Raw genomic sequence first — 23,637 nt, forward strand, 5'->3', positions numbered from 1 at the left:
GGACGTCGGGGCATATGTGAGCACGATGCTGCACTCGTTAATGGGAGTGGAGGCCCCGACGGGTCCGTTGGAGGTGGAGGGAGCATACCGAGTTATGGTGCGAGGACCGAGAGCAGGAGAAGCTCCCAGAGCCATAGTGGTGAGATTTCTCCGTTTTAAGGATAGAGAAATGGTCCTTAGATGGGCGAAGAAAACTCGGTGTAGTAAATGGGAGAACGCGGTGATCCGCGTCTATCAAGATTGGAGTGCGGAGGTGGCGAGAAGGAGGGCGAGCTTTAATCGGGCCAAAGCGGTACTTCACAAAAAAAAGATAAAGTTTGGAATGCTGCAACCGGCAAGACTGTGGGTCACATATCAAGGGAGGCACCACTACTTTGAGACGGCGGATGAAGCGTGGACTTTTATTGTAGAAGAAAAATTGGAATGATTGGACTACGAAAATGAACGTTTGGACAAAGTGGTGGGACGAGTGGGGGGGGGGGGGGGGGGGGGGCGAAGAGGGATTGTATTGTATGATTAATCCTGCGGTATGGTAACTTTTCTTTCTCCCACAGGTGGTGATGGGGGGAGGTGGGGAGGGAGAGGAGATGGGGCGTTGGCCATGGGAGGCGGGGCCGAGGGAGAGGCGCAGGCTTGGTTCCCGCGCTATGATAATTATGGCGGGAATAGAGAAGCAGGAAGGAGGGGGCACCGCACGGGGCGAGCCGTGATCACGGGGGGAAGCCGAGGTCAGCCAGAGTTTGCTGACTTCTGGGAGCAACATGGGGGGAGTAATTACGCTAGCGGGGGGTCTAGCGGGGGGGGGGGGGGAGGGGGGAATTACTGGGTTGCTGCTGCTGGGGAAAGGGGGGAGTGGGTGCGGGAAAGGATGGGCGGGGGGGCACCGTCTGGGAGAAATACAGCCGCGTGGGAACTGGGCGAGAAGCTGGAAAAAGATGATGGCTAACCGGCAAGGGGGGGGGGGGGGGGAAGCCCCCCAACTCGGCTGATCACGTGGAACGTGAGGGGGCTTAACGGGCCGATAAAGAGGGCACGAGTACTCGCACACCTTAAGAAACTTAAAGCAGATGTGGTCATGTTACAGGAAACGCACCTGAAACTGATAGATCAGGTTAGGTTGCGCAAAGGATGGGTAGGGCAGGTGTTCCATTCGGGGCTGGATGCGAAAAACAGGGGGGTGGCTATATTAGTGGGGAAGCGGGTAATGTTCGAGGCAAAGACTATAGTGGCGGATAACGGGGGCAGATACGTGATGGTGAGTGGCAAATTACAGGGAGAGATGGTGGTGTTGGTAAACGTGTATGCCCCGAATTGGGACGATGCCAATTTTATGAGGCGAATGCTAGGACGCATCCCAGACCTAGAGACCGGAAAGCTGATAATGGGGGGAGACTTTAACACGGTGTTGGAACCAAGGCTGGATAGGTCGAAGTCCAGGACTGGTAGGAGGCCGGCAGCAGCCAAGGTGCTTAAGGATTTTATGGAGCAGATGGGAGGGGTGGACCCGTGGAGATTCAGTAGACCTAGGAGTAAGGAGTTCTCGTTTTTCTCCTATGTCCATAAAGTCTATTCACGCATAGACTTTTTTGTGTTGGGTAGGGCATTGATCCCGAGGGTGAGGGGAACGGAATATACGGCTATAGCCATTTCGGATCATGCCCCACACTGGGTAGACTTGGAGATAGGGGAGGAAACAAGAGGGCGTCCACCCTGGAGAATGGATATGGGACTAATGGCGGATGAGGGGGTGTGCTTAAGGGTGAGGGGATGCATTGAAAAGTACTTGGAACTCAATGACAATGGGGAGGTTCAGGTGGGAGTGGTCTGGGAGGCGTTGAAGGCGGTGGTTAGGGGGGAGCTGATATCAATAAGGACACATAAAGGGAAGCAGGAGAGTAAGGAACGGGAGCGGTTGTTGCAAGAACTTTTGAGGGTGGACAGACAGTATGCGGAAGCACCGGAGGAGGGACTGTATAGGGAAAGGCAAAGGCTGCATGTGGAATTTGACTTGCTGACCACAGGCACTGCAGAGGCACAATGGAGGAAGGCGCAGGGTGTACAGTATGAATATGGAGAGAAGGCGAGCAGATTGCTGGCACACCAATTGAGGAAAAGGGGAGCAGCGAGGGAAATAGGGGGGGTGAGAGACGAAGATGGAGAGACGGAGCGGGGAGCGGAGAGAGTGAATGAAGTGTTCAAGACATTTTATAAAAAATTGTATGAAGCTCAACCCCCGGATGGGAGGGAGAGAATGATGGAGTTTTTGGATCGGCTGGAAATTCCCAAGGTGGAAGAGCAGGAAAGGATGGGATTGGGAGCACAGATCACGGTAGAAGAAGTGGTGAAAGGAATTAGGAACATGCAGACGGGAAAGGCCCCGGGACCGGACGGATTCCCAGTTGAATTTTACAGAAAATATTTGGACTTGCTCGCCCCGCTACTGACGAGGACCTTCAACGAGGCAAAGGAAAGGGGACAACTGCCCCCGACTATGTCAGAAGCAACGATATCGCTTCTTTTAAAGAAGGAAAAGGATCCGCTACAATGCGGGTCCTACAGACCAATCTCCCTCCTCAATGTAGATGCCAAGGTCTTGGCCAAGGTAATGGCAATGAGAATAGAGGAATGTGTCCCGGGGGTGGTTCATGAAGACCAAACTGGGTTTGTGAAGGGGAGACAGCTGAACACGAACATACGGAGGTTGTTAGGCGTAATGATGATGGCCCCACCAGAGGGTGAAACGGAGATAGTAGTGGCGATGGATGCCGAGAAAGCATTTGATAGAGTGGAGTGGGATTATCTGTGGGAGGTGTTGAGGAGATTTGGGTTCGGAGAGGGGTATGTTAGATGGGTGCAGCTGTTGTATAGGGCCCCAGTGGCGAGTGTGGTCACGAATGGACGGGGATCGGCATATTTTCGGCTCCACAGAGGGACAAGGCAGGGATGTCCTCTGTCCCCATTACTGTTTGCACTGGCGATTGAGCCCCTGGCGATAGCGCTGAGAGGTTCCAAGGGATGGAGGGGAATACTTAGGGGAGGAGAAGAACACCGGGTATCTTTATATGCGGATGATCTGCTACTATATGTGGCGGATCCAGCGGAGGGGATGCCAGAAATAATGCGGATACTTGGGGAGTTTGGGGATTTTTCAGGGTATAAATTGAACATGGGAAAGAGTGAGCTGTTTGTGGTGCATCCAGGGGAGCAGAGTAGAGAAATAGAAGACCTACCGTTGAGGAAGGTAACAAGAGACTTTCGTTACCTGGGGATCCAGATAGCTAAGAATTGGGGCACATTGCACAGGCTAAATTTGACGCGGTTGGTGGAACAGATGGAGGAAGATTTCAAGAGATGGGACATGGTAGCATTGTCAATGGCAGGGAGGGTGCAGGCAGTTAAGATGGTGGTCCTCCCGAGATTCCTTTTTGTGTTTCAGTGTCTCCCGGTGGTGATCACGAAGGCTTTTTTCAAAAGGATAGAAAAGAGTATTATGGGTTTTGTTTGGGCCGGGAAGACTCCGAGAGTGAGGAAGGGATTCTTACAGCGTAGTAGGGATCGGGGGGGGCTGGCACTACCGAGCCTAAGTGAGTATTATTGGGCCGCTAATATTTCAATGGTGAGTAAGTGGATGGGAGAGGAGGAAGGAGCGGCGTGGAAGAGATTAGAGAGGGCGTCCTGTAGGGGGACCAGCCTGCAGGCTATGGTGACAGCCCCATTGCCGTTCTCACCAAGGAACTATACCACGAGTCCGGTGGTGGTAGCTACACTGAAGATTTGGGGACAGTGGAGACGACATAGGGGAAAGACCGGAGCACTGGGGGGGTCCCCGATAAGAAACAACCATAGGTTTGCCCCGGGGGGAATGGATGGGGGATATGGAATGTGGCAAAGAGCAGGTATAACGCAATTGAAAGATCTATTTGTGGATGGGAAGTTTGCGAGTCTGGGAGCGCTGACCGAGAAATATGGGTTGCCCCAAGGGAATGCATTCAGGTACATGCAATTGAGGGCTTTTGCGAGGCAGCAGGTGAGGGAATTCCCGCAGCTCCCGACACAAGAGGTGCAGGACAGAGTCATCTCAAAGAAATGGGTGGGGGACGGTAAGGTGTCGGATATATATAGGGAATTGAGAGACGAAGGGGAGACTATGATGGACGAACTAAAAGGGAAATGGGAAGAAGAGCTAGGGGAGGAGATTGAGGAGGGGATGTGGGCAGATGCCCTAAACAGGGTAAACTCGTCGTCCTCGTGCGCCAGGCTAAGCCTGATTCAGTTTAAGGTATTACACAGGGCACATATGACTGGAACACGGCTCAGTAAATTTTTTGGGGTGGAGGATAGGTGTGCGAGGTGCTCGAGAAGCCCAGCGAATCATACCCATATGTTTTGGTCATGCCCGGCACTACAGGGGTTTTGGATGGGGGTGACAAAGGTGCTTTCGAAAGTAGTAGGAGTCCGGGTCGAACCAAGCTGGGGGTTGGCTATATTTGGGGTTGCACAAGAGCCGGGAGTGCAGGAGGCGAAAGAGGCCGATGTTTTGGCCTTTGCGTCCCTAGTAGCCCGGCGCAGAATATTGCTAATGTGGAAAGAAGCCAAGCCCCCGGGGGTGGAGACCTGGATAAATGATATGGCGGGGTTCATAAAGTTAGAGCGGATTAAGTTCGTCCTAAGGGGGTCGGCTCAAGGGTTTACAAGGCGGTGGCAACCGTTCGTCGAATATCTTGCGGAAAGATAGATAGGGGAGAACAAAGAAGGCAGCAGCAGCAGCCCAGAACTTGGGGTGTGGGGGGTGGGGGGGGGGGGGGGGGGGTGTGGCCTGAGACAAGGCAGTTGCCAATTAGGGCTAGTTTTTATTTTTGTTATTTAATATTTATTTATTTGTTGTTGTTTTCTTTTGTTCTTGTTTAAATAAAAAAGGTCATTATTATCTGTATTGTTATAATGTTGTGTAAAGGATGCACAATGTACTGTGTTGGTTGACCAAAAATTTTCAATAAAATATTATTTAAAAAAAAAAAAAAAGAGGCATGCTGTCAAACTTTTATCTCTTGCACTCATCAGAACAGATGCAAGAATACCAAACTTCAAAGGGAGCCTGCGTTGTTGCTCCGAATTAAATTTGGTATTTTTGCACGTCTTCCTGATGAGTGCAAGATAAAAAACTTTGGTAACATGTCTCTCTTTTTACAGCAACACCTTTTTTTAAAACAGCTTTGCGAGTTTTTCTTGCCACCTTCAAAGATTTGTGTAGATTAACTCTCTGTTCCTGCTCCCACTTTTCCCAAGACGTTAATTCACCTCCTTTTAATTAACACAGAATCCTAGAGAGGCGACAGAACGTTGGAGAGACCATCGAGCTGACTGAGGATGGACGAGCGATCGGAGTGTCAGAGAAACAGAAGCCCCTCCTGGATTGCACCTGCTTCGGGCTCCCGAAGCGCTATGTCATCGCCATGATGAGCGGCCTGGGTTTCTGCATCTCCTTCGGGATCCGCTGCAACCTCGGGGTAGCCATCGTAAGCATGGTGAACAACAACACGGTCTATAGGAATGGGAAACTCATCATGGAGGTAGGAGGAAGCTGGCAAGAGTAATCACAATTTGCATTTATTTATGCACCACATTTTGTGTGTGTGTGGGTTTCCTCCGGGTGCTCCGGTTTCCTCCCACAGTCCAAAGACGTGCAGGTTAGGTGGATTGGCCATGATAAATTGCCCTTAGTGTCCAAAAAGGTTAGGAGGGGTTATTAGATTACAGGGATAGGGTGGAAGTGAGGGCTTAAGTGGGTTGCTGCAGACTCGATGGGCCGAATGGCCTCCGTCTGCACTGTATGTTCTATGTCTATGTCTAAAATCTCACACAGAGCTGCATAAAGAGATAATGGGCGGGACTCTCCGACCCCCCGCCGGGTCGGAGAATCGCCAGGGGCTGGCGAGAATCCTGCCCCGGCCGTGTCCCGAAGTCTCCGCCACCAGAGATTCGGCGGGGGCGGGAATCGTGCCGGTCGGCGGGCCCACCCCCGCCGATTCTCCGGCCCGCGATGGGCCGAAGTCCCGCTGCTGGAATGCCTGTCCCACCAGCGTGGATTAAATCACCTTTTGAACGGCGGGACAAGGCGGCGCGGGCGGGCTCCGAGGTCCTGGGGGGGGGCGCGGGGCGATCTGGCCCCGGGAGGTGCCCCCATGGTGGCCTGACCTGCGATAGGGGCCCACCGATCTGCGGGCGGGCCTGTGCCGTGGGGGCACACTTTTTCTTCCGCCTTCGCCATGGCCTTCACTATGGTAGAGACAGAAGAGACCCCCCTCCCCTGCGCAAGTGCGGGGATGACGCTCCCGCGCATGCGCCGATCCGCGTCACCCAGCAAAGACCTTTCGGCGCCGGCTGGCAAGGCGCCAAAGGCCTTTCCCGCCAGCCGGTGGAGCGGAAACCGCTCCGTCGCGGGCCTAGCCCCTCAAGGTAAGGGCTTGGCCCCTAAAGGTGCAGAGACTTCCGCACCTTTGGGGCGGCCCGACGCCGGTGTGGTTCCCGCCACTCCATCACGCCGGGACCCCCCGCCCCACCGGGTAGCGGAGAATCCCGCCCATTGAAAGTAGAAATCCAAATGCTTACTTGAAGAGAGATTTTCAGATGAGATTTTCAGAGGTTTGGGGAGGGAGTTTCAGGTTGGGACCCAGAAAACTGAAGGTATGGTTGCCCAGGGAGGAGCGCTGAACATCAAGGATGCATAATAGGTCAGAACTGGAGGAGTGCAGAGGTCACTGAGGGTTGTGAGGCAGAAGTGGGTTATAGAGAAAAGGAAGGGGGGGGCCATCAAGAAATTTGAAAACAGGATGCGAGTTTGGGAGTCGATGCAGGTCAGCGAGCACCGTGTACGGCTGAGTGAATGGGGTTTGGTGTGAGTTAGGTTAGGGTGGCAGAGGTTCCAAGAGTGGAACATGGGGGTCTGGCCAGAACGGTGTTCGAATGGTCAGGTCCAGAGGCAACAAAGGCATGAACTTCACATAATGTCCGACCCAGGGAAAGAGAGGCAAGTAGTAGAGAGCTGAGCTTGTTCCCCTTAATGAGGTGATTCGCGAACATTTTTTGTTGAAGGAACCCTTTTCAAATGAGTCCACAATGAAGGATCACCCCATCTCAACCACAGATTGTAAAACTGTAAAGATTTATTAGTTTCTACTCTTTCAGGGGATGTGGGTGTGGCTGGCACCCATCCCTAATTGCCCCTGAGCTGCCTTCTTGTACAGCTGCCGTCGGTGTGGTGTAGGTACGCCCACAGTGCTAATAGCGAGGGAGTTCCCAGATTTTGACCCAGTGTCAGTGAAGGAACGGACGATATATTTCCAAGTCAGGATGGCGTGCGACTTGGAGGGGAACTTGCAGTCGGTGATGCTCCCGTGTATCTGTTGCCCTTGTCCTTCGAGATGGTAGAGGTTGTGAGTTTGGAAGGTGCTGTTCATGGAGCCTTGGTGAGTTCCTGCAGTGCATCTGGTAGATGGTACAGACGGCTGCCGTTCTGCACCAGTGGCACAGAACATAGAACATAGAAAATACAGCACAGAACGGGCCCTTCGGCCCACGATGTTGTACCGAACCTTTTCCTAGATTAATCATAGATTATCATTGAATTTACAGTGCAGAAGGAGGCCGTTCGGCCCTTTGAGTCTGCACTGGCTCCTGGAAAGAGCACCCTACCCAAACTCAACACCTCCACCCAACACCAAGGGCAATTTTGGACATTAAGGGCAATTTATCATTGGCCAATTCACCTAACCTGCACATCTTTGGACTGTGGGAGGAAACCGGAGCACCCGGAGGAAACCCACGCAGACACAGGGAGGACGTGCAGACTCCGCACGGACAGTGACCCAAGCCGGAATCGAACCTGGGACCCTGGAGCTGTGAAGCATTTCGCTATCCACAATGCTACCGTGCTGCCCTTAAGAACAAATAAATCTACACTATATCATTCTACCGTAATCCATGTATCTATCCAATAGCTGCTTGAAGGTCCCTAATGTTTCCGACTCAACTACTTCCACAGGCAGTGCATTCCATGCCCCCACCACTCTCTGTGTAAAGAACCTACCTCTGATATCCCTCCTATATCTTCCACCTTAAATTTATGTCCCCTTGTAATGGTAATGCAGAAGTAACTGCTAAAGGTGTGTCGGTCAAACAAGTTGCTCTGTTCTGGGTCATGCTGAGCTTCTTGAGCTTTGTTGGAGCTGCGCTCGTCCAGGCGAGTGGAGAATATTTAATGTGAATGTTACTTGCTACTTATCAAACCAAACCTGAATGTTGTCCACGCCTTTCTACAGAAGGCACGGCTGCCTCTGTGCCCAAGGAGTAGTGATTGGTGCTGTACGCTGTACAATCACCAGCGACCATCTCACTTCTGACCATTAGATGGAGGTCAGGCCATTGATGAAGCAACTGGAGATGGTTGGGCCCAGGACACTTCCCTGAGGAACTCCTGCATCAATGTCCCTGGGCTTTGATGATTGACCTCCAACAATCTCAAACATTTTTCTTTGTGCTCGGTATGACTCCAACCTGGGAATGTTTTCTCCTCGATTCCAATCTTGCTAGGATGATGCCACACTTGGTTGAATAGTGCCTTGATGTTAAAGGCTGCCACTCTGACCTTGCTGAAGTTGGCTCATTTGTCCATGTTTGGACCAAGGCTGTAATGAGGTCAGGATCTAAGTCGCCCTGGCGGAACTGGTTAGATTGAGTAAGTGCACAGTGGTCGACACCTCACTTTGCCGATGATCGAGACTAGACTGTTGCGGTGGTCACTGGCTGGATTGGATTTGTCCTGGGGGGGGGGGGGGTTTCTGGAGAGGATGGACTTGGGCAATTTTCCACAATGTCGGCTAGATGCCAGCTTTTTTCTCCATGTGCCCTCCTGCCCTGTGTTAGCAAGCCAGCCCACTCTGCGCTCCACTTGTGGCTGTCATTCCAACACCCGCCACCGGGATTGCACCATGACCGCCTCTAACCGCCTGGCACTTACACCGCAGATCCCCTGGAAATTCTCTGTGGACCCTCGGAAACCTGGTAGCCCCAGTTTGCGAGATGCTGCCTCCGAGCAGAGAAGGCGATGGGGGAATTAAATAGAATTGTTCAAAGTCCTAAGGGTTTTGCTGGAACAAACCAGGGTAAATTGTTTCCTAATGGCAGGAGGATCATTAACAATGGACACTCATCTAAAGCAATGAGGGAAATCTTTATTACGTGCAGCGAATTGTTATGAGAACGATGTGTGGAAAAAAAGAGTTTAATCAATTTTCTTCTTTATTTCACAGAAAGCTAGATTTAACTGGGATCCAGAGACAGTGGGAATGATTCATGGATCCTTCTTCTGGGGGTATATTGTGACGCAGATTCCAGGAGGCTACATATCACAGAAGTTCGCTGCCAACAGGTAAGGAGGGGATTTTCCCACAGGGCTGTTGGATAGAATGAACGAGATGGCAAAGGCTGAGTTTCTCTGTTCAGAGTGCGCCCCGTTACCGCTGCTGGCAAGGACGGCGCGTTCACTGGAGGTGAGATTCTCTATCCCCCCCACCCGGCTGCTCATCAACGGGATTCCCCATTAAAAGGCGGGATTCCCCCCTTACCCAGCTGGGCGGGTTGTCCCGACGCCGAGGGGTGGCGTGAACCACTCCAGCGTCGGGCCGCCCCAAAGTTGCGGAATCCTCCGCACCTTCAGGGGCTAGGCCGGCCCCGGAGTGGTTTGCGCCGGCCGGCGGGGAAGGGGTTTGGCACCACGCCAACCGGCGCCAAAGGGCCTCCGCCAGCCGGCGCGAGTTGGCGCATGCGCGGGAGCACCAGCGTGTGCTGGCGTCATCCCAGCGCATGCGCGGGGGGGTTCATCTCTGCATCGGCCGTCGCGGAACAATAGAGCGCTCCCCCCACGGCACAGGCCCGCCCGCGGATCGGTGGGCCCCGATCCCGGGCCAGGCCACCGCGGGGACACCTCCCGGAGCCAGATTTCCCCCCCGAGGACCCCAGAGGCCGCCCGCGCCGCCAGGTCCCGCCGGTAAGGACCTACTCTAACTTATGCCTGCAGGACCTGGCAAAAAAAAATGGGCGGCCACTCGGCCCATCGCGGGCCGGAGAATCGCCGGGGGGGGGGGCACTGCCAGCGGCCACCGACCGGCACAGCGCGATTCCCGCCCCCGCCAAATCCCTGGCGCCAGAGAATTCAGCAGCCGGCAGGGGCGGGAGGTCGGAGAATCCCGCCCAAAGTCACCCTGCACCACCACCATGTCTGTCTTGAAAGTGTCTTGTCAGCAGATGGTTACTGCCACAGAAACAAGAGCTAGAATAGCAATAACAAAGAAAGGAGCAGGGGCAATTGCTCAGCCTAGGAATGAACTTGGATCGTAAGAAGTGGATTGTAAAGACTGCGCTTTGGAGCCTGGGGCCGAAACGTGGACAAAGCAGTCACTCAAAGCTCAGAAAGTCGGAAAATGTGTTCCGGGGAGAAGGAAAGGGTGCAGCAGGTAGGGAGCACCCAAGAGCAATGAAGAGGTTCTCATGATCACATCGGATGGAGAGGAAAACTGCAGGGGATGGACGCAATGGAAATGTGGAGCTTGTTCAAGGAACAGCTACTGCGTGTCCTTGATAAGTATGTACCTGTCAGGCAGGGAGGAAGTGGTCGAGCAAGGGAACCGTGGTTTACTAAAGCAGTCGAAACACTTGTCAAGAGGAAGAAGGAGGCTTTATGTAGAGATGAGACATGAAGGTTCAGTTAGGGCGCTCGAGAGTTACAAGTTAGCTAGGAAGGACTTAAAGAGAGAGCTAAGAAGAGCCGGGAGGGGACATGAGAAGTCTTTGGCAGGTAGGATCAAGGATAACCCTAAAGCTTTCTATAGATATGTCAGGAATAAACAAATGACTAGGGTAAGAGTAGGAGCAGTCAAGGACAGTAGTGGGAAGTTGTGCTTGGAGTCCGAGGAGATAGGAGAGGTGGTAAATGAATATTTTTCATCAGTATTCACACAGGAAAAAGACAATGTTGTCGAGGAGAATACTGAGATTCAGGCTACTAGACTAGGAAGGGCTTGAGGTTCATAAGGAGGAGGTGTTAGCAATTCTGGAAAGTGTGAAAATAGATAAGTCCCCTGGGCCGGATGGGATTTATCCTAGGATTCTCTGGGAAGCCAGGGAGGAGATTGCTGAGCCTTTGGCTTTGATATCTAAGTCATCTTTGTCTACAGGAATAGTGCCAGAAGACTGGAGGATAGCCAATGTTGTCCCCTTGTTCAAGAAGGGGAGTAGAGACAACCCGGTAACTATAGACCAGTGAGCCTTACTTCTGTTGTGGGCAAAATCTTGGAAAGGTTTATAAGAGATAGGATGTATAATCATCTGGAAAGGAATAATTTGATTAGAGATAGTCAACACGGTTTCGTGAAGGGTAGGTCGTGCCTCACAAACCTTATTGAGTTCTTTGAGAAGGTGACCAAACAGGTGGATGAGGGTAAAGCAGTTGATGTCGTGTATATGGATTTCAGTAAAGCGTTTGATAAGGTACCCCATGGTAGGCCACTGCAGAAAATATGGAGGCATGGAATTTCGGGTGATTTAGCAGTTTGGATCAAATTGGCTAGCTGGAAGAAGACAAAGGCTGGTGGTTGATGGGAAATGTTCAGACTGGAGTCCAGTTACTAGTGGTGTACCACAAGGATCTGTTTTGGGACCACTGCTGTTTGTCATTTTTATAAATGACCTGGAGGAGGACGTAGAAGGATGGGTGAGTAAATTTGCAAATGACATTAAAGTTGGTGGAGTTGTGGACAGTGTGGAAGTATGTTACAAGTTACAGAGGGACATAGATAAGCTGCAGCGCTGGGCTGAGAGGTGGCAAATTGAGTTTAATGCAGAAAAGTGTGAGGTGATTCATTTTGGAAGGAATAACTGGAAGACAGAGTACTGGGCTAATGGTAAGATTCTTGGCAGTGTGGATGAGCAGAGGGATCTCAGTGTCCATGTACATAGATCCCTGAAAGTTGCCACCCAGGTTGAGAGGGTTGTTAAGAAGGTGTACGGTGTGTTAGCTTTCATTGGTAGAGGGATTGAGCTTCGGAGCCATGAGGTCATGTTGCAGCTGTACAAAACTCTGGTGCGGCCGCATTTGGAGTATTGCGTGCAATTCTGGTCGCCGCATGTGGAAGCATTGGAAAGGGTGCAGAGGAAATTTACCAGAATGTTGCCTGGTATGGAGGGAAGATCTTATGAGGAAAGGCTGAGGGACTTGAGGCTGTTTTCGTTAGAGAGAAGAAGGTTAAGAGGTGACTTAATTGAGGCATACAAGATGATCAGAGGATTGGATAGGGTGGACAGTGAGAGCCTTTTTCCCCGGATGGTGATGTCTAGCACGAGGGGACATAGCTTTAAATTGAGGGGAGATAGATATAAGACAGATGTCAGAGGTAGGTTCTTTACTCAGAGAGTAGTAAGGGCGTGGAATGCCCTGCCTGCAACAGTAGTGGACTCGCCAACACTAAGGGCATTCAAATGGTCATTGGATAGACATATGGACGATAAGGGAATAGTGTAGATGGGCTTTAGAGTGGTTTCACAGGTCGGCGCAACAGCGAGGGCCGAAGGGCCTGTACTGCGCTGTAATGTTCTATGTTCTATGTTCTATGGTGGTGGAAGAGGAGAGATTGTTATTGGATTTCATCAAGAGGAGGCAGCAAAGTTGAGTTGGTCTTCGTCTGAGGCGTGAGCAAGTTGCTGAGGGAGGTGATTGAAGGACGATTAGAGGCACGCAGACCAAAGAGAGAGAAAGAAAATGATGATGTCAGACAATCTGAAGTTAAAAACGGGAAGATCCAATGAGCAAGGGAAGAGGAAAGAACTTGGGCGGGATTCTCCGACCCCCCGCCGGGTCGGAGAATTGCCAGGGGCTGGCGTGAATCCCGCCCCCGCCGGTTGCCGAATTCTCCGGCACCGGATATTCAGCGGGGGCGGGAATCGCGCTGCGCCGGTCGGCGGCACACCCCCCCCCCCCCAGCGAATCTCCGGCACGCGATGGGCCGAAGTCCCGCTGCTGGAATGCCTGTCCCGCCAGCGAGAATCAAACCACCTCTCTTACCGGCGGGACTAGGCGGCGCGGGCGGGCTCCAGGGTCCTGGGGGGGGGGCGCGGGGCGATCTGGCCCCGGGGGGTGCCCCCACAGCGGCCTGGCCCGCGATCGGGGCCCACCGATCCGCGGGCGGGCCTGTGCCGTGGGGCACTCTTTTCCCTCCGCCTCGGCCACAGCCTCCACCATGGCGGAGGCGGAAGAGACACCCCCCCCCCCCCTGCGCATGCGCGTGGATGACGTCAGCAGCCGCTGACATTCCCACGCGGACGTCTGCCGGCGAAGTCCTTTCGGCCCCTGCTGGCATGGCGCCAAAGGCCTTTCCCGCAGGTCGGCGGGGCGCCAATCACTCAGGCACGGGCCTAGCCCCTCAAGGTGAGGGCTTGGCCCCTAAAGGTGCGGAGAAATCCGCATCTTTGGGGCGGCTCGACGCCGGAGTGGTTCCCACCACTCCATCCTGCCGGGACCCCCCCCCCCCCCGCCCCGACAGGTAGGGGGGAATCCCGGCCCAGACCTTGAAGGGATGGAGAATTAGAGGACATACCCTTGGACAGTCCACCAGCACCGAGTTTTATTTATTCATTCACGGGATGTGGGCGTTGCTGGCTGGGGCAGCATTTGTTGCCCATCTCTAGTTACCCTTGAGAAGGTGGTGTTGAGCCGCCTTCTTAAACCTTTGCAGTCCATGGGTGGGATTCTCCGACCCCCCCTCCGGGGTCCTGCCCCGCCGTTCCGACGCCAGCTGCCGAATTCTACGCCGCCGGTTTTTTGGCGGGGGCGGGGATCACGTTGTGCCGGTCGGGGGCCGTTGGCAGTGGCCCCACCGGCGATTCACCGGCCCCCGATGGGCTGAGCAGCCGTCCGCTTTTGGCCAGTCCCGCCGGCGTGAAATACACAAGGTCCATACAAGGTCTGCGCATGCGCGGGAACACGCTGGCGCTCCCGCGCATGTGCCAACTCGCGCTGGTCGGCGGAGGCCCTTCAGCGCCGGTTGGCGCGCTGCCAGCCACTCCAGCGCCGGCCTAGCCCCCGGGGGTACGGAGGATTCCGCACCTTCCGGGCGGCCCGGCGCCAAAGTTGTTCACGCCGCTCTTTGGCGTCGGTACCGCCCGCCTGCCGGTTGGGGGAGAATCCCGGCCCATGTGATGTAGGTACACCCACAGTGCTGTTAGGGAGGGAGTTCCTGGATGTCCCAGTGACAGTGAAGGAACGGCCGATAGATTTCCAAGTCAGGATGGGGAATTGTTCGGAGTGCAACTTTTGGGGGTGGCACAGTGGTTAGCACTGCTGCCTCACAGCGCCAGGGACCCGGGTTTGAATCCGGCCTCGGGTAACTGTGCGGAATTTGCAACTTCTCCCCATGTCTGTATGGGTTCCTCCGGGTGCTCCGGTTTGCCCACAGTCCAAAGATGTGCAGGTTAGGTGAATTGGCCGTGCTAAATTGCCCCTTGGTGTCCAAAGGTTAGGTGGGGATTACGGGGATAGGGCAGGGGAGTGTGCTTGGGTGGGTACTCTTTCGGAGGGTGGGTGCAGACTCGATGGGCTGAATGGCCTCCTTCTGCACTGCAGGCATTCTAGGAATCCAGGCGGTGGTGTTCCCATGTGCCTCCTGCACTTGTCCTTCAAGGTGATAGCGGTCGTGGGTTTGGGAAATGCTGTCTGTGGACGGCGTGGTGAGTTGCTGTAGTGCACCTTGCCGATGGTACACACAGCTGCCACTGTGCATCAGTGATGGAGGGATTGAATGCTTGTGGATGGCAATCAAGCTTTCCAGCACTCCCTGAGGTGGGTGTTTCAAGGTTGGCAGTGGGACTGACGGAGGAGAAATAGGTTGGACATAGATCTTGCTCTTTCTCAATACCGCTCTCTGGAGAGCTTTCAATCCTGCTTGCATTTAAAGAGCATATCTAACATAGTGTCAGAATTCCCAGGAGCTTAATCAGAAAACAACACTGACAATAAGCCAAAGGTGATGATAGGACAGGTGACCGAAAGGTTGGTCAAAGATATCGGTTTTTAACCCTCACCTTAAAGCGGGAAGAGAAAGATCAACATGTTCAGGGAGCGAATTCCAGGGTTTAAGGCTTTGGCAGCTGAAGGGACAGCGGGATGATGGAGGAACTCCCGAGTGCACAAGGGATCAGAATTGGACAAGTGCAGGAACCCCGGAGGGTTGCAGGACCTGGAGCAGGTTACAGAGGTGGGGATGGGTGAGGACGGGGTGGGGGGGGGGGGGGGGGGGGAGGGTGGAGAACAATAAATCTGTGTCACTTTATGAGCCAACGTAGGTGGTCGGGTTCAGGAGCATTGGGTGATCAGAACTTGCTCCGAGTTAGGATGCGGGTCAGCAGCGGTGTGGACGACGTCAAGTTTCAGCAACCAAAAAAAAATGACCTAACCTCGAACGGAGGGTGGGAGACGGGAGGGTGGCCGGGAGTTGTGTCAGGTCGAGTCTGGAGATACCGGTTCGAGGAGAGCCTGGGCGCCTGTTCCTGTGCTGCACTGTTTTTTTGTTCGAATAAAGCTATGTGGTTGTGGACTTCAGCAGCCAAGGTAAGGCGGTTAAAGAACAGAGAGGCTTGCATTTATATAGCGCCTTTCATCACCTCAGGACATCCCAAAGCACTTTACAGCCCATGAAATGCTTTTAAATGCAATCACTGTTGCAATGTAAGAAACACATCTGCCAATCTGTGCACAGCAGGATGCCACAAACAGCAATCTGATACTGACCAGTCAATTAATTTTAGTCTCGGTGACTGAGGGATAAATATTGACCTCGGGCACTGGGGACAACTCCACAGTATTTTTTTTGATCAGTGGCCGTGACCAAGGCTGTTTGCAACTGTAAAAGAAAAGTCTCCTCTTTGTACTCCACCCCCCCCCCCCCCCTTCTCGGAGAAGACCATAACACACAGGAGCAGAATTAGGCCACTCGGCCCATCGAGTCTGCTCCGCCATTGAATCATGGCTGATATTTTCTCATCTCCATTCTCCTGCCTTCTCCCCATAACCCCTGATCCGCTTATTATCTGGCAGCACGGTAGCATTGTGGATAGCACAATTGCTTCACAGCTCCAGGGTCCCGGGTTCGATTCCGGCTTGGGTCACTGTCTGTGCGGAGTCTGCACGTTCTCCCCGTGTCTGCGTGGGTTTCCTCCGGGTGCTCCGGTTTCCTCCCACAGTCCAGAGATGTGCAGGTTAGGTGGATTGGCCATGATAAATTGCCCTTAGTGTCCAAAATTGCCCTTAGTGTTGGGTGGGGTTACTGGGTTATGGGGATAGGGTGGAGGTGTTGACCTTGGGTAGGGTGCTCTTTGCAGGAGCCGGTGCAGACTCGATGGGCCGAATGGCCTCCTTCTGCACTGTAAAGTCTATGATATACAGTTCTATGATATTAATCAAGAACCTATCTATCTCTGTATTAAAGACACTCAGTGGTTTGGCCTCCACAGCCTTCTGCGGCAAAGAGTTCCACAGGTTCACCACCCTCTGGCTGAAGAAATTCCTCCTCATCTGTTTTTTAAGGATCTTCCCTTTAGTCTGAGATTGTGTCCTCTGGTTCTAGATTTTCCTACAAGTGGAAACATCCTCTCCACGTCCACCCTATCCAGGCCTCGCAGTATCCTGTAAGTTTCAATAAGATTCCCCCTCATCCTTCTGAACTCCAACGAGTACAGACCCAGAGTCCTCAACCGTTCCTCATACGACAAGCTCTTCATTCCAATTCGTGTGAGCAACATTCCTGCAACCTTTCCCACTTTTGTCTTGCACCGGTCTACTGACTTTTAATAATTGGCACAGAAATTTCAGAGATGGTGTGTTTGAAGACTCACGGTCCCACGTGCTCACCCCTCCAACTCCGACCCCTGCTCGCAATCTCCCCCCACCAATCGCCTCTGCCCCCTCCATCCCCCCTCCCTCCCCTGTTCCGGTACAAAAGCCCCACAAAGCAATGATTCCTGAGCCTGATTCCTGTACGGTGACCTTGGCCTGGGGGGGAGAGAAAACTCGATGGGGTTCAGCCAGGATTCTCTCACGGTCAAACCGCCTGCCGTCAGCACTCGCTGCTTGCCCCGGAGTAACGGGCGAAGGAAATGGGGGAGCGATGTCAGAGCACCCAGGGCAGAAGAGGCGGAGGGGGGGGGGGGAGAGTGGGGCAAAGTGGGGGAGAGGTAGATCAGCAGCATTAAAGGTTTAAATAAATCTTGTTAGCCCCGTGATCAAAATCGCATCAGCAAAGCTGCTGTAAACACGGACACCAGGATGATTTTCAGCTCCCTTTCTTTCAAGGAGATGGGACTGTGCATCGAATGAATGATTAAATGTTCCTTTTTCTGCTGGAGGGCGACTCACGGTCAGATTAATTAACAGTATTTGAAGCAGGGTGCCAAGGGGATTGGCACCTTGCCCAGGCATGGAGCGCACCGAGCTGCCAGGCTTTTGGACCAACTGATAATGTTTTCTGTTCTCTTTTTTTCTCTAAACTGGATGATAGTGCCATATGTCAACAAAGAGCAAAACCCCCCCCCCCCCCACCCCCCCACCCTGCCCCATCTCCACCACCACCACCACCACCCGCCCTCTCCCCCCAAACCCAACCCCCTCGCTTTTCTGGGTCAGTCTGATATGGCATCAACCCTGTACCTCAACCCGAGCAGAACACTGCTCCCCCCCCCCCACCGGCCCACCCAGCTTCTGCACGGCTGTGTTGCCCGTAGCTCCGGGGCGACTGCCCAACGCTGAGCCAAATGGCGGTGGGTTTAAAAACCCACTCTTGACAATTAAAGGCAAAACAAACCTTAGGCTGAACGATCCCAATGCAGCGTTGACGGAGTGCTCCCCTATCGCCAGACATCTACAGTGGTCAGCACCAACTGCCTCACAACACCAGGGACCCGGGTTTCCAATTCGGCCTCGGGTGACTGTGTGGAGTTTGCACTTTCTCCCCGTGTCTGCGTGGGTTCCCTCCGGGTGCTCCGGTTTTCTCCCACAGTCTAAAGAGAGTCGGGAACACCGCCCAGTCCATCAGACGCACCTTCCTCCCATCCATTGACTCCATCTACACCTCCCGCTGCCTGGGGAAAGCGGGCAGTATAATCAAAGACCCCTCCCACCCGGCTTACTCACTCTTCCAACCCGTCGGGCAGGAGATACACACACACGAACAGACTCAAAAACAGCTTCTTCCCCGCTGTTACCAGACTCCTAAACGACCTTCTTAATAATAATCGCTTATTGTCACAAGTAGGCTTCAATGAAGTTTCTGTGAAAAGCCCCTAGTCACCACATTCCGGCGCCTGTTCGGGGAGGCCTGGTATGGGAATTGAACCCGCGCTACTGGCATTGTTCTGCATTACAAGCCTGCTGTTTGGCCCACTGTGCTAAACCTGCATGATTAATACTCCACCCCTGTACGCTTCACCCTATGCAGTGTTCATGCAATTACATTGTCTACCTTGTGGTGTCCTAATATGTATTTTTCTTTTCTTTTCAATGTACTTAATGATCTGTTGAGCTGCTCGCTGTACCTCAGTACACACTGACAATAAACAGAAAATCCAATCCAATCCAAGATGTTTGGGCAGCATGGTGTCACAGTGGTTAGCACTTGTGGCTTCACAGCGCCAGGGTCCCATGTTCGATTCCCCGCTGGGTCACTGTCTGTGCGGAGTCTGCACGTCTCTCCCGTGTCTCGTGTGGGTTTCCTCCGGATGCTCCGGTTTCTTCCCACAGTCCAAAGACGTGCAGTTAGGTGGATTGGTCACGCTAAATTGCCCTTAGTGTCCAAAAAGATTAGGAGGGGTTTTTGGGTTACGGGGATAGGGTGGAAGTGGGAGCTTAAGTGGGCCGGTGCAGACTCGATGGCCAAATGGCCTCCTTCCTGTACTGTATGTTCTATGTTCTACGTGCACATTAGGTGGATTGGCCACGTTAAATGCCCCTTAGTGTCCAAAGGTTAGGTGGGGTTACTGGGATAAGGCGGGGGACGTGAACATAGCTAGGGTGCTCTTTCAGAGGATCGGTACAGACTCGATGGACCGAATGGCCGCCTTCTGCACTGTAGTGATTCTATGATATTAAATCAAGACCCTGCTTGCTCTCCAGTGTGGACTGAAAACACCTTCTTGGAGAAGAGCAGAAATGTCAACCCTGATATTCCTGCCAAATGTTTATTCCTCAGCCAACCTAACTTTAAAAAAAAAGTATTATTTGGTCACTTATCACCTTGCTGTTGGTGGGATCTTCCTGTGTGCAAATTGCCAGCGCTTCCACCATTGATTGCACTTCAAAAATATTTAATTGGCGTGCTAATGTCTTGGGATCTCCGGAGGTTAGAGGGGAAGTTGGTGATGTAGTGGTTACGGTACTGCACTAGAAAACCAGAGGCCTACGCTAAGGTGCTGATTCAAATCCCACACAGCAGCTAGTGGAATTTAAATCTAATTAATAAATCAAAACCATAAAGCCAATCTCAATGATGGTAACTGCTATTGATTGTTATAAGACATGGGCATGATTCTCTCGATCCCCGCCGGGTCGGAGAATAGCCGAGGGGGCGGCGTGAATCCTGCCCCCGCCGGCTGCCGAATTCTCCGGCGCGGGGATTTGGTGTGGGCGGGATATCTCGCCGCGCCGGTCGGGGGCCGTTGGCAGCTGCCCCCTCCGGCGATTCTCGGACCCGCGATGGGCCGAGTGGCCGCCCATTTTTTTTCGGCCGGTCCCGGCAGCGTATGTTACGACAGGTAACTTACCGGCGGGACCTGGCTCCGCAGGCAGCCTCCGGGGTCCTCGGGGGGGGGGGGGGCGCGGGAGGGGATCTGGCCCGGGGTGGGCGGGGGCGGGGGGCACTCTATTCCTCTGCGCCGGCCGTGGAACGGTCCGCGATGGCAGGCGCGGAGCATGAACCCCCCCAGCGCGCGCTCCCGCGCATGCGCTAACTCGCGCCGGTCCGGCAGAGGCCGTTCGGCGCAGGTCGGCATGACGCCAAGCCCCATCCGCGCCGGCCAGCGCGGCGGAAAACCACCCCGGCGCCGGCCTGGCCCCTGAAGGCGTGGAGGATTCCGCACCTTTGGCGCGGCCCGACGCCGGAGTGTTCACGCCACTCCTTCCCGCCGGAGGTGCCAGCCCCGCCGGTTTCCGAGGAATCCCGCCCATGGTTCTTCAGGAAGGTAATCTGCCATCCTTAGCTGATCCAACCTACATTTTGTTTGATTCATTCATGGATGTTGGGTGTCGCTGGCTAGGCCAACATTTGTTGTCCATCCCTATTTGCCCTTGAAAAAGTGGTGGTGGGCCGCTTCCCTGAACCGCTGCAGTCCTTGTGGTGTGGGTCCACCCACAGGGAGGGAGGTTCCGGGATTTTCACCCAGCGACAGTGAAGGAAGGGCGAAATATTTCCAAGCCAGGGTGATGAGTGACTAGGACAGGTGCCTCCAGGTGGTGGGGTTGCCAGGTGTCTGCTGCCCCTTGTCCTTCGAGATGGTGGAGGTCATGAATTTTACAAGTGCTGTCTGAGGAGTCTTGGCGAGCTCCTGCACGGGACTCCAGACCCACAGACATGTGGTTGACTCTTAATCGTCCTCCGAAATGTTCCGTTCAGGGGCAATTAGGGTTGGGCAACAAATGCTGGCTCTGCCAACGATGTCCACATCCCATTATGGAAGTGATTCATTTTGGAAGGAATAACATGAAGACAGAGTACTGGGCTAATGGTAAGATTCTTGGCAGCGTGGATGAGCAGAGAGATCTCGGTGTCCATGTACATAGATCCCTGAAAGTTGCCACCAGGGTTGAGAGGGTTGTTAAGAAGGCGTACGGTGTGTTAGCTTTTATTGGTAGAGGGATTGAGTTTCGGAGCCATGAGTTCATGTTGCAGCTGTACAAAACTCTGGTGCGGCCGCATTTGGAATATTGTGTGCAGTTCTGGTCACCGCATTATAGGAAGGATGTGGAAGCATTGGAAAGGGTGCAGAGGAGATTTACCAGGATGTTGCCTGGTATGGAGGGAAGATCTTATGAGGAAAGGCTGAGGGACTTGAGGCTGTTTTCGTTAGAGAGAAGAAGGTTAAGAGGTGACTTAATAGAGGCATACAAGATGATCAGAGGATTGGATAGGGTGGACAGTGAGAGCCTTTTTCCTCGGATGGTGATGTTTAGCACGAGGGGACATAGCTTTAAATTGAGGGGAGATAGATATAAGACAGATGTCAGAGGTAGGTTCTTTACTCAGAGAGGAGTAAGGGCGTGGAATGCCCTGCCTGCAACAGTAGTGGACTAGCCAACATTAAGGGCATTTAAATGGTTATTGGATAAACATATGGATGATAATGGAATAGTGTAGATGGGCTTTAGATTGGTTTCACAGGTCGGCGCAACATCGAGGGCCGAAGGGCCTGTACTGCCCTGTAATGTTCTATTGTTCTATTAAGATGCTATAGAATGTAAATCTTTATTTTTCAGAGCAGCCACTCAATTCCCTTTGAAAACAGTCTTCCACAGAACATAAGGAAATGCCAGCTTATGTTTCTTATTTGACGCAACCCTCCTGGCAACTCCATGTCGCCCAGGAAGAATGTTCCACCTGCCCTGAGCACGTTGCTGCTTTTATATCCTCGTGTTTTTCCCTTGGAGAATAACATGGAATATTCGGGAAACCTGCAGGATAAATAACATTCTGACATGAATGCCCCCTCCATTCCCAGTCCCATCTTTATGATGGTCAGTAGACGGCAAATTCGTCCTCTATAGCGGGAGGATTGACTGGGCTCCCACATACGTGCAATAGGCCCACATGTCCAGATTCAAAGCCAATCTCCACCCGACAGGGCTGGTCGGCACAGGGATTGAAATTTGGGACGCAGGTGGTTATGGGAACGAACACACGAATTAAGAGCTGGAGGAGGCCACTCGGCCCCTCGAGCCTGCTCCTCCATTCAATAAGATCACGACTGACCCGACTGTAGCCTCGACCCCGCATTCTTGCCGACTCCCCGATAACCCTCCGCTCATCCTTGTTCATCGAGGATCTATCCAGCTCCTCCTGAAAAACAGTCAGACTCTGCTTTCCACCGCCTTTTGAGGAAGAGAGTTCCAGAGACTCGCTGCCCTCTGAGAGGAAACAATCCCCCTCCCGATGGCAGAATACCATTGCTTCTTCCATTGGTGGACCTGGAAATAAAAACAGCTCATTATTACCGCAGCAATTTGAGTGTATATTTGGACACGGCAATTTCAACTTCCAGGTTACGGGAGCCTATAAATTCCTCACGCCATACTTTATCAGCGGGTGCAAAGATGGTTACAAACGTGGAAGGAAGGTTCTTGTCACTGCCGAGCAGATGCTTAGCCGGGGAACCTTTCCACTACGTCAAGGGTGTGGGGGTTTTCCAGTCCCGACGATTTACGCATGTTTTCCGACCACAGAGCCGACTTGCCATTGGCTGCCGGCGGGATATTCCCGTCCCGCCGTTGTCGTCCGCGTTTTACATGGCTCGCCCATTCTGCCGCCGGGGAACCCAAAGTGGGATGGGGTGGGGGTGGGGAGGGGAGGGGGGTTACCTTCGTCGGGATTGGAAAATCCCTCCTGCGGGCAGGGCCGGAAAATCCCGCCCAAGGGGTTAAATCCAGGGGTTGCAATTCCCAAACCGCCATTTTTTTGGGTGTGACAGGTTTAAATGCCGCACAGCCCAGTGTGCAGTGCCCCCCCTCCCCCCCCCCCCCCCCCCCCCCCCCCCACACAGGCTGGGGTACGGGTGGGGGAGGCAACTTCAGGACCAGGTGTAGGTATGTTGGTGTTTATATGTGCCTTGGCTAACAGAGGCATAATGCGTTAGTTACTCTAGGAGGTAAGGGTCAAAGACCAGCTGGAAACAAGCTGAAACATTTTGAGGCAGGGTTGAGAGATTGGGACAAAAGAAAATAACCGGCTGCTTTTATTTCCAGCCGATGTGGAACATTCCGCAGGATCACAGAGTTGTTACGGCGCTGAACGAGACCGTGCCTCCCCTCCGAATGAGCAATTCAACTTGTGTCACACCCCCATCTTCCCGTAACACTGTGAATCTTTCCTTTTTAGGTAATAAGCCTATTCCCCTTTGAAAGCCTCGATTGAACCTCCCTCCACCGTAGTCTCAGACAGCGCATTCCAAACCCTAACCTCTCACTAGAGGGAAAAAAGTTTCCTCCCCCTGCTGTCCTTGCTTCTTTCGCCAATTACCGTAAATCGCTGCCCTCCCATTGCCAATCCTGCCAACAAAGGGCCAAATTTCTCCCTGTCCATTCTGCCCATTGAGACTGCACCGGCCCTCCGAAAGAGAACCTTATCTAGGCCAACTTCCCCCATCCTTACCCCGTAACCCTGGGCATTGATCATGGCCAATCCGCCTAATCTGCACACCTTCTGACTTTGGGCTTGGAATTCGAGGATTATGACCCAGCGACAGTGAAGGAACGGGTCAATATAGTTGCAAGTTAGGATGGCCAGTGGCTTGGAAGGTTATGTGGAGGTAGGGTGTTCCCATGCGATTGTTGCC

The 23,637-nt window shown here is 53.2% G+C and overlaps 1 protein-coding gene across 1 annotated transcript in view; it reads left to right on the top strand.

Moving 5' to 3' along the window:
• The window catches only part of LOC140403984 (vesicular glutamate transporter 1-like), a 124,692-nt gene that overhangs the window by 53,873 nt on the left and 47,182 nt on the right, over positions 1-23,637 (top strand). Inside the window, exons 2-3 of the mRNA XM_072492300.1 lie at positions 5,318-5,570; positions 9,309-9,427. Of these exons, the coding sequence (XP_072348401.1) occupies positions 5,318-5,570; positions 9,309-9,427 (372 nt within the window). The remainder of the gene's footprint in view (positions 1-5,317; positions 5,571-9,308; positions 9,428-23,637) is intronic.

Source organism: Scyliorhinus torazame, chromosome 29 (genome assembly GCF_047496885.1).
Source record: "Scyliorhinus torazame isolate Kashiwa2021f chromosome 29, sScyTor2.1, whole genome shotgun sequence".
Taxonomy (NCBI): Eukaryota; Metazoa; Chordata; class Chondrichthyes; order Carcharhiniformes; family Scyliorhinidae; genus Scyliorhinus; species Scyliorhinus torazame.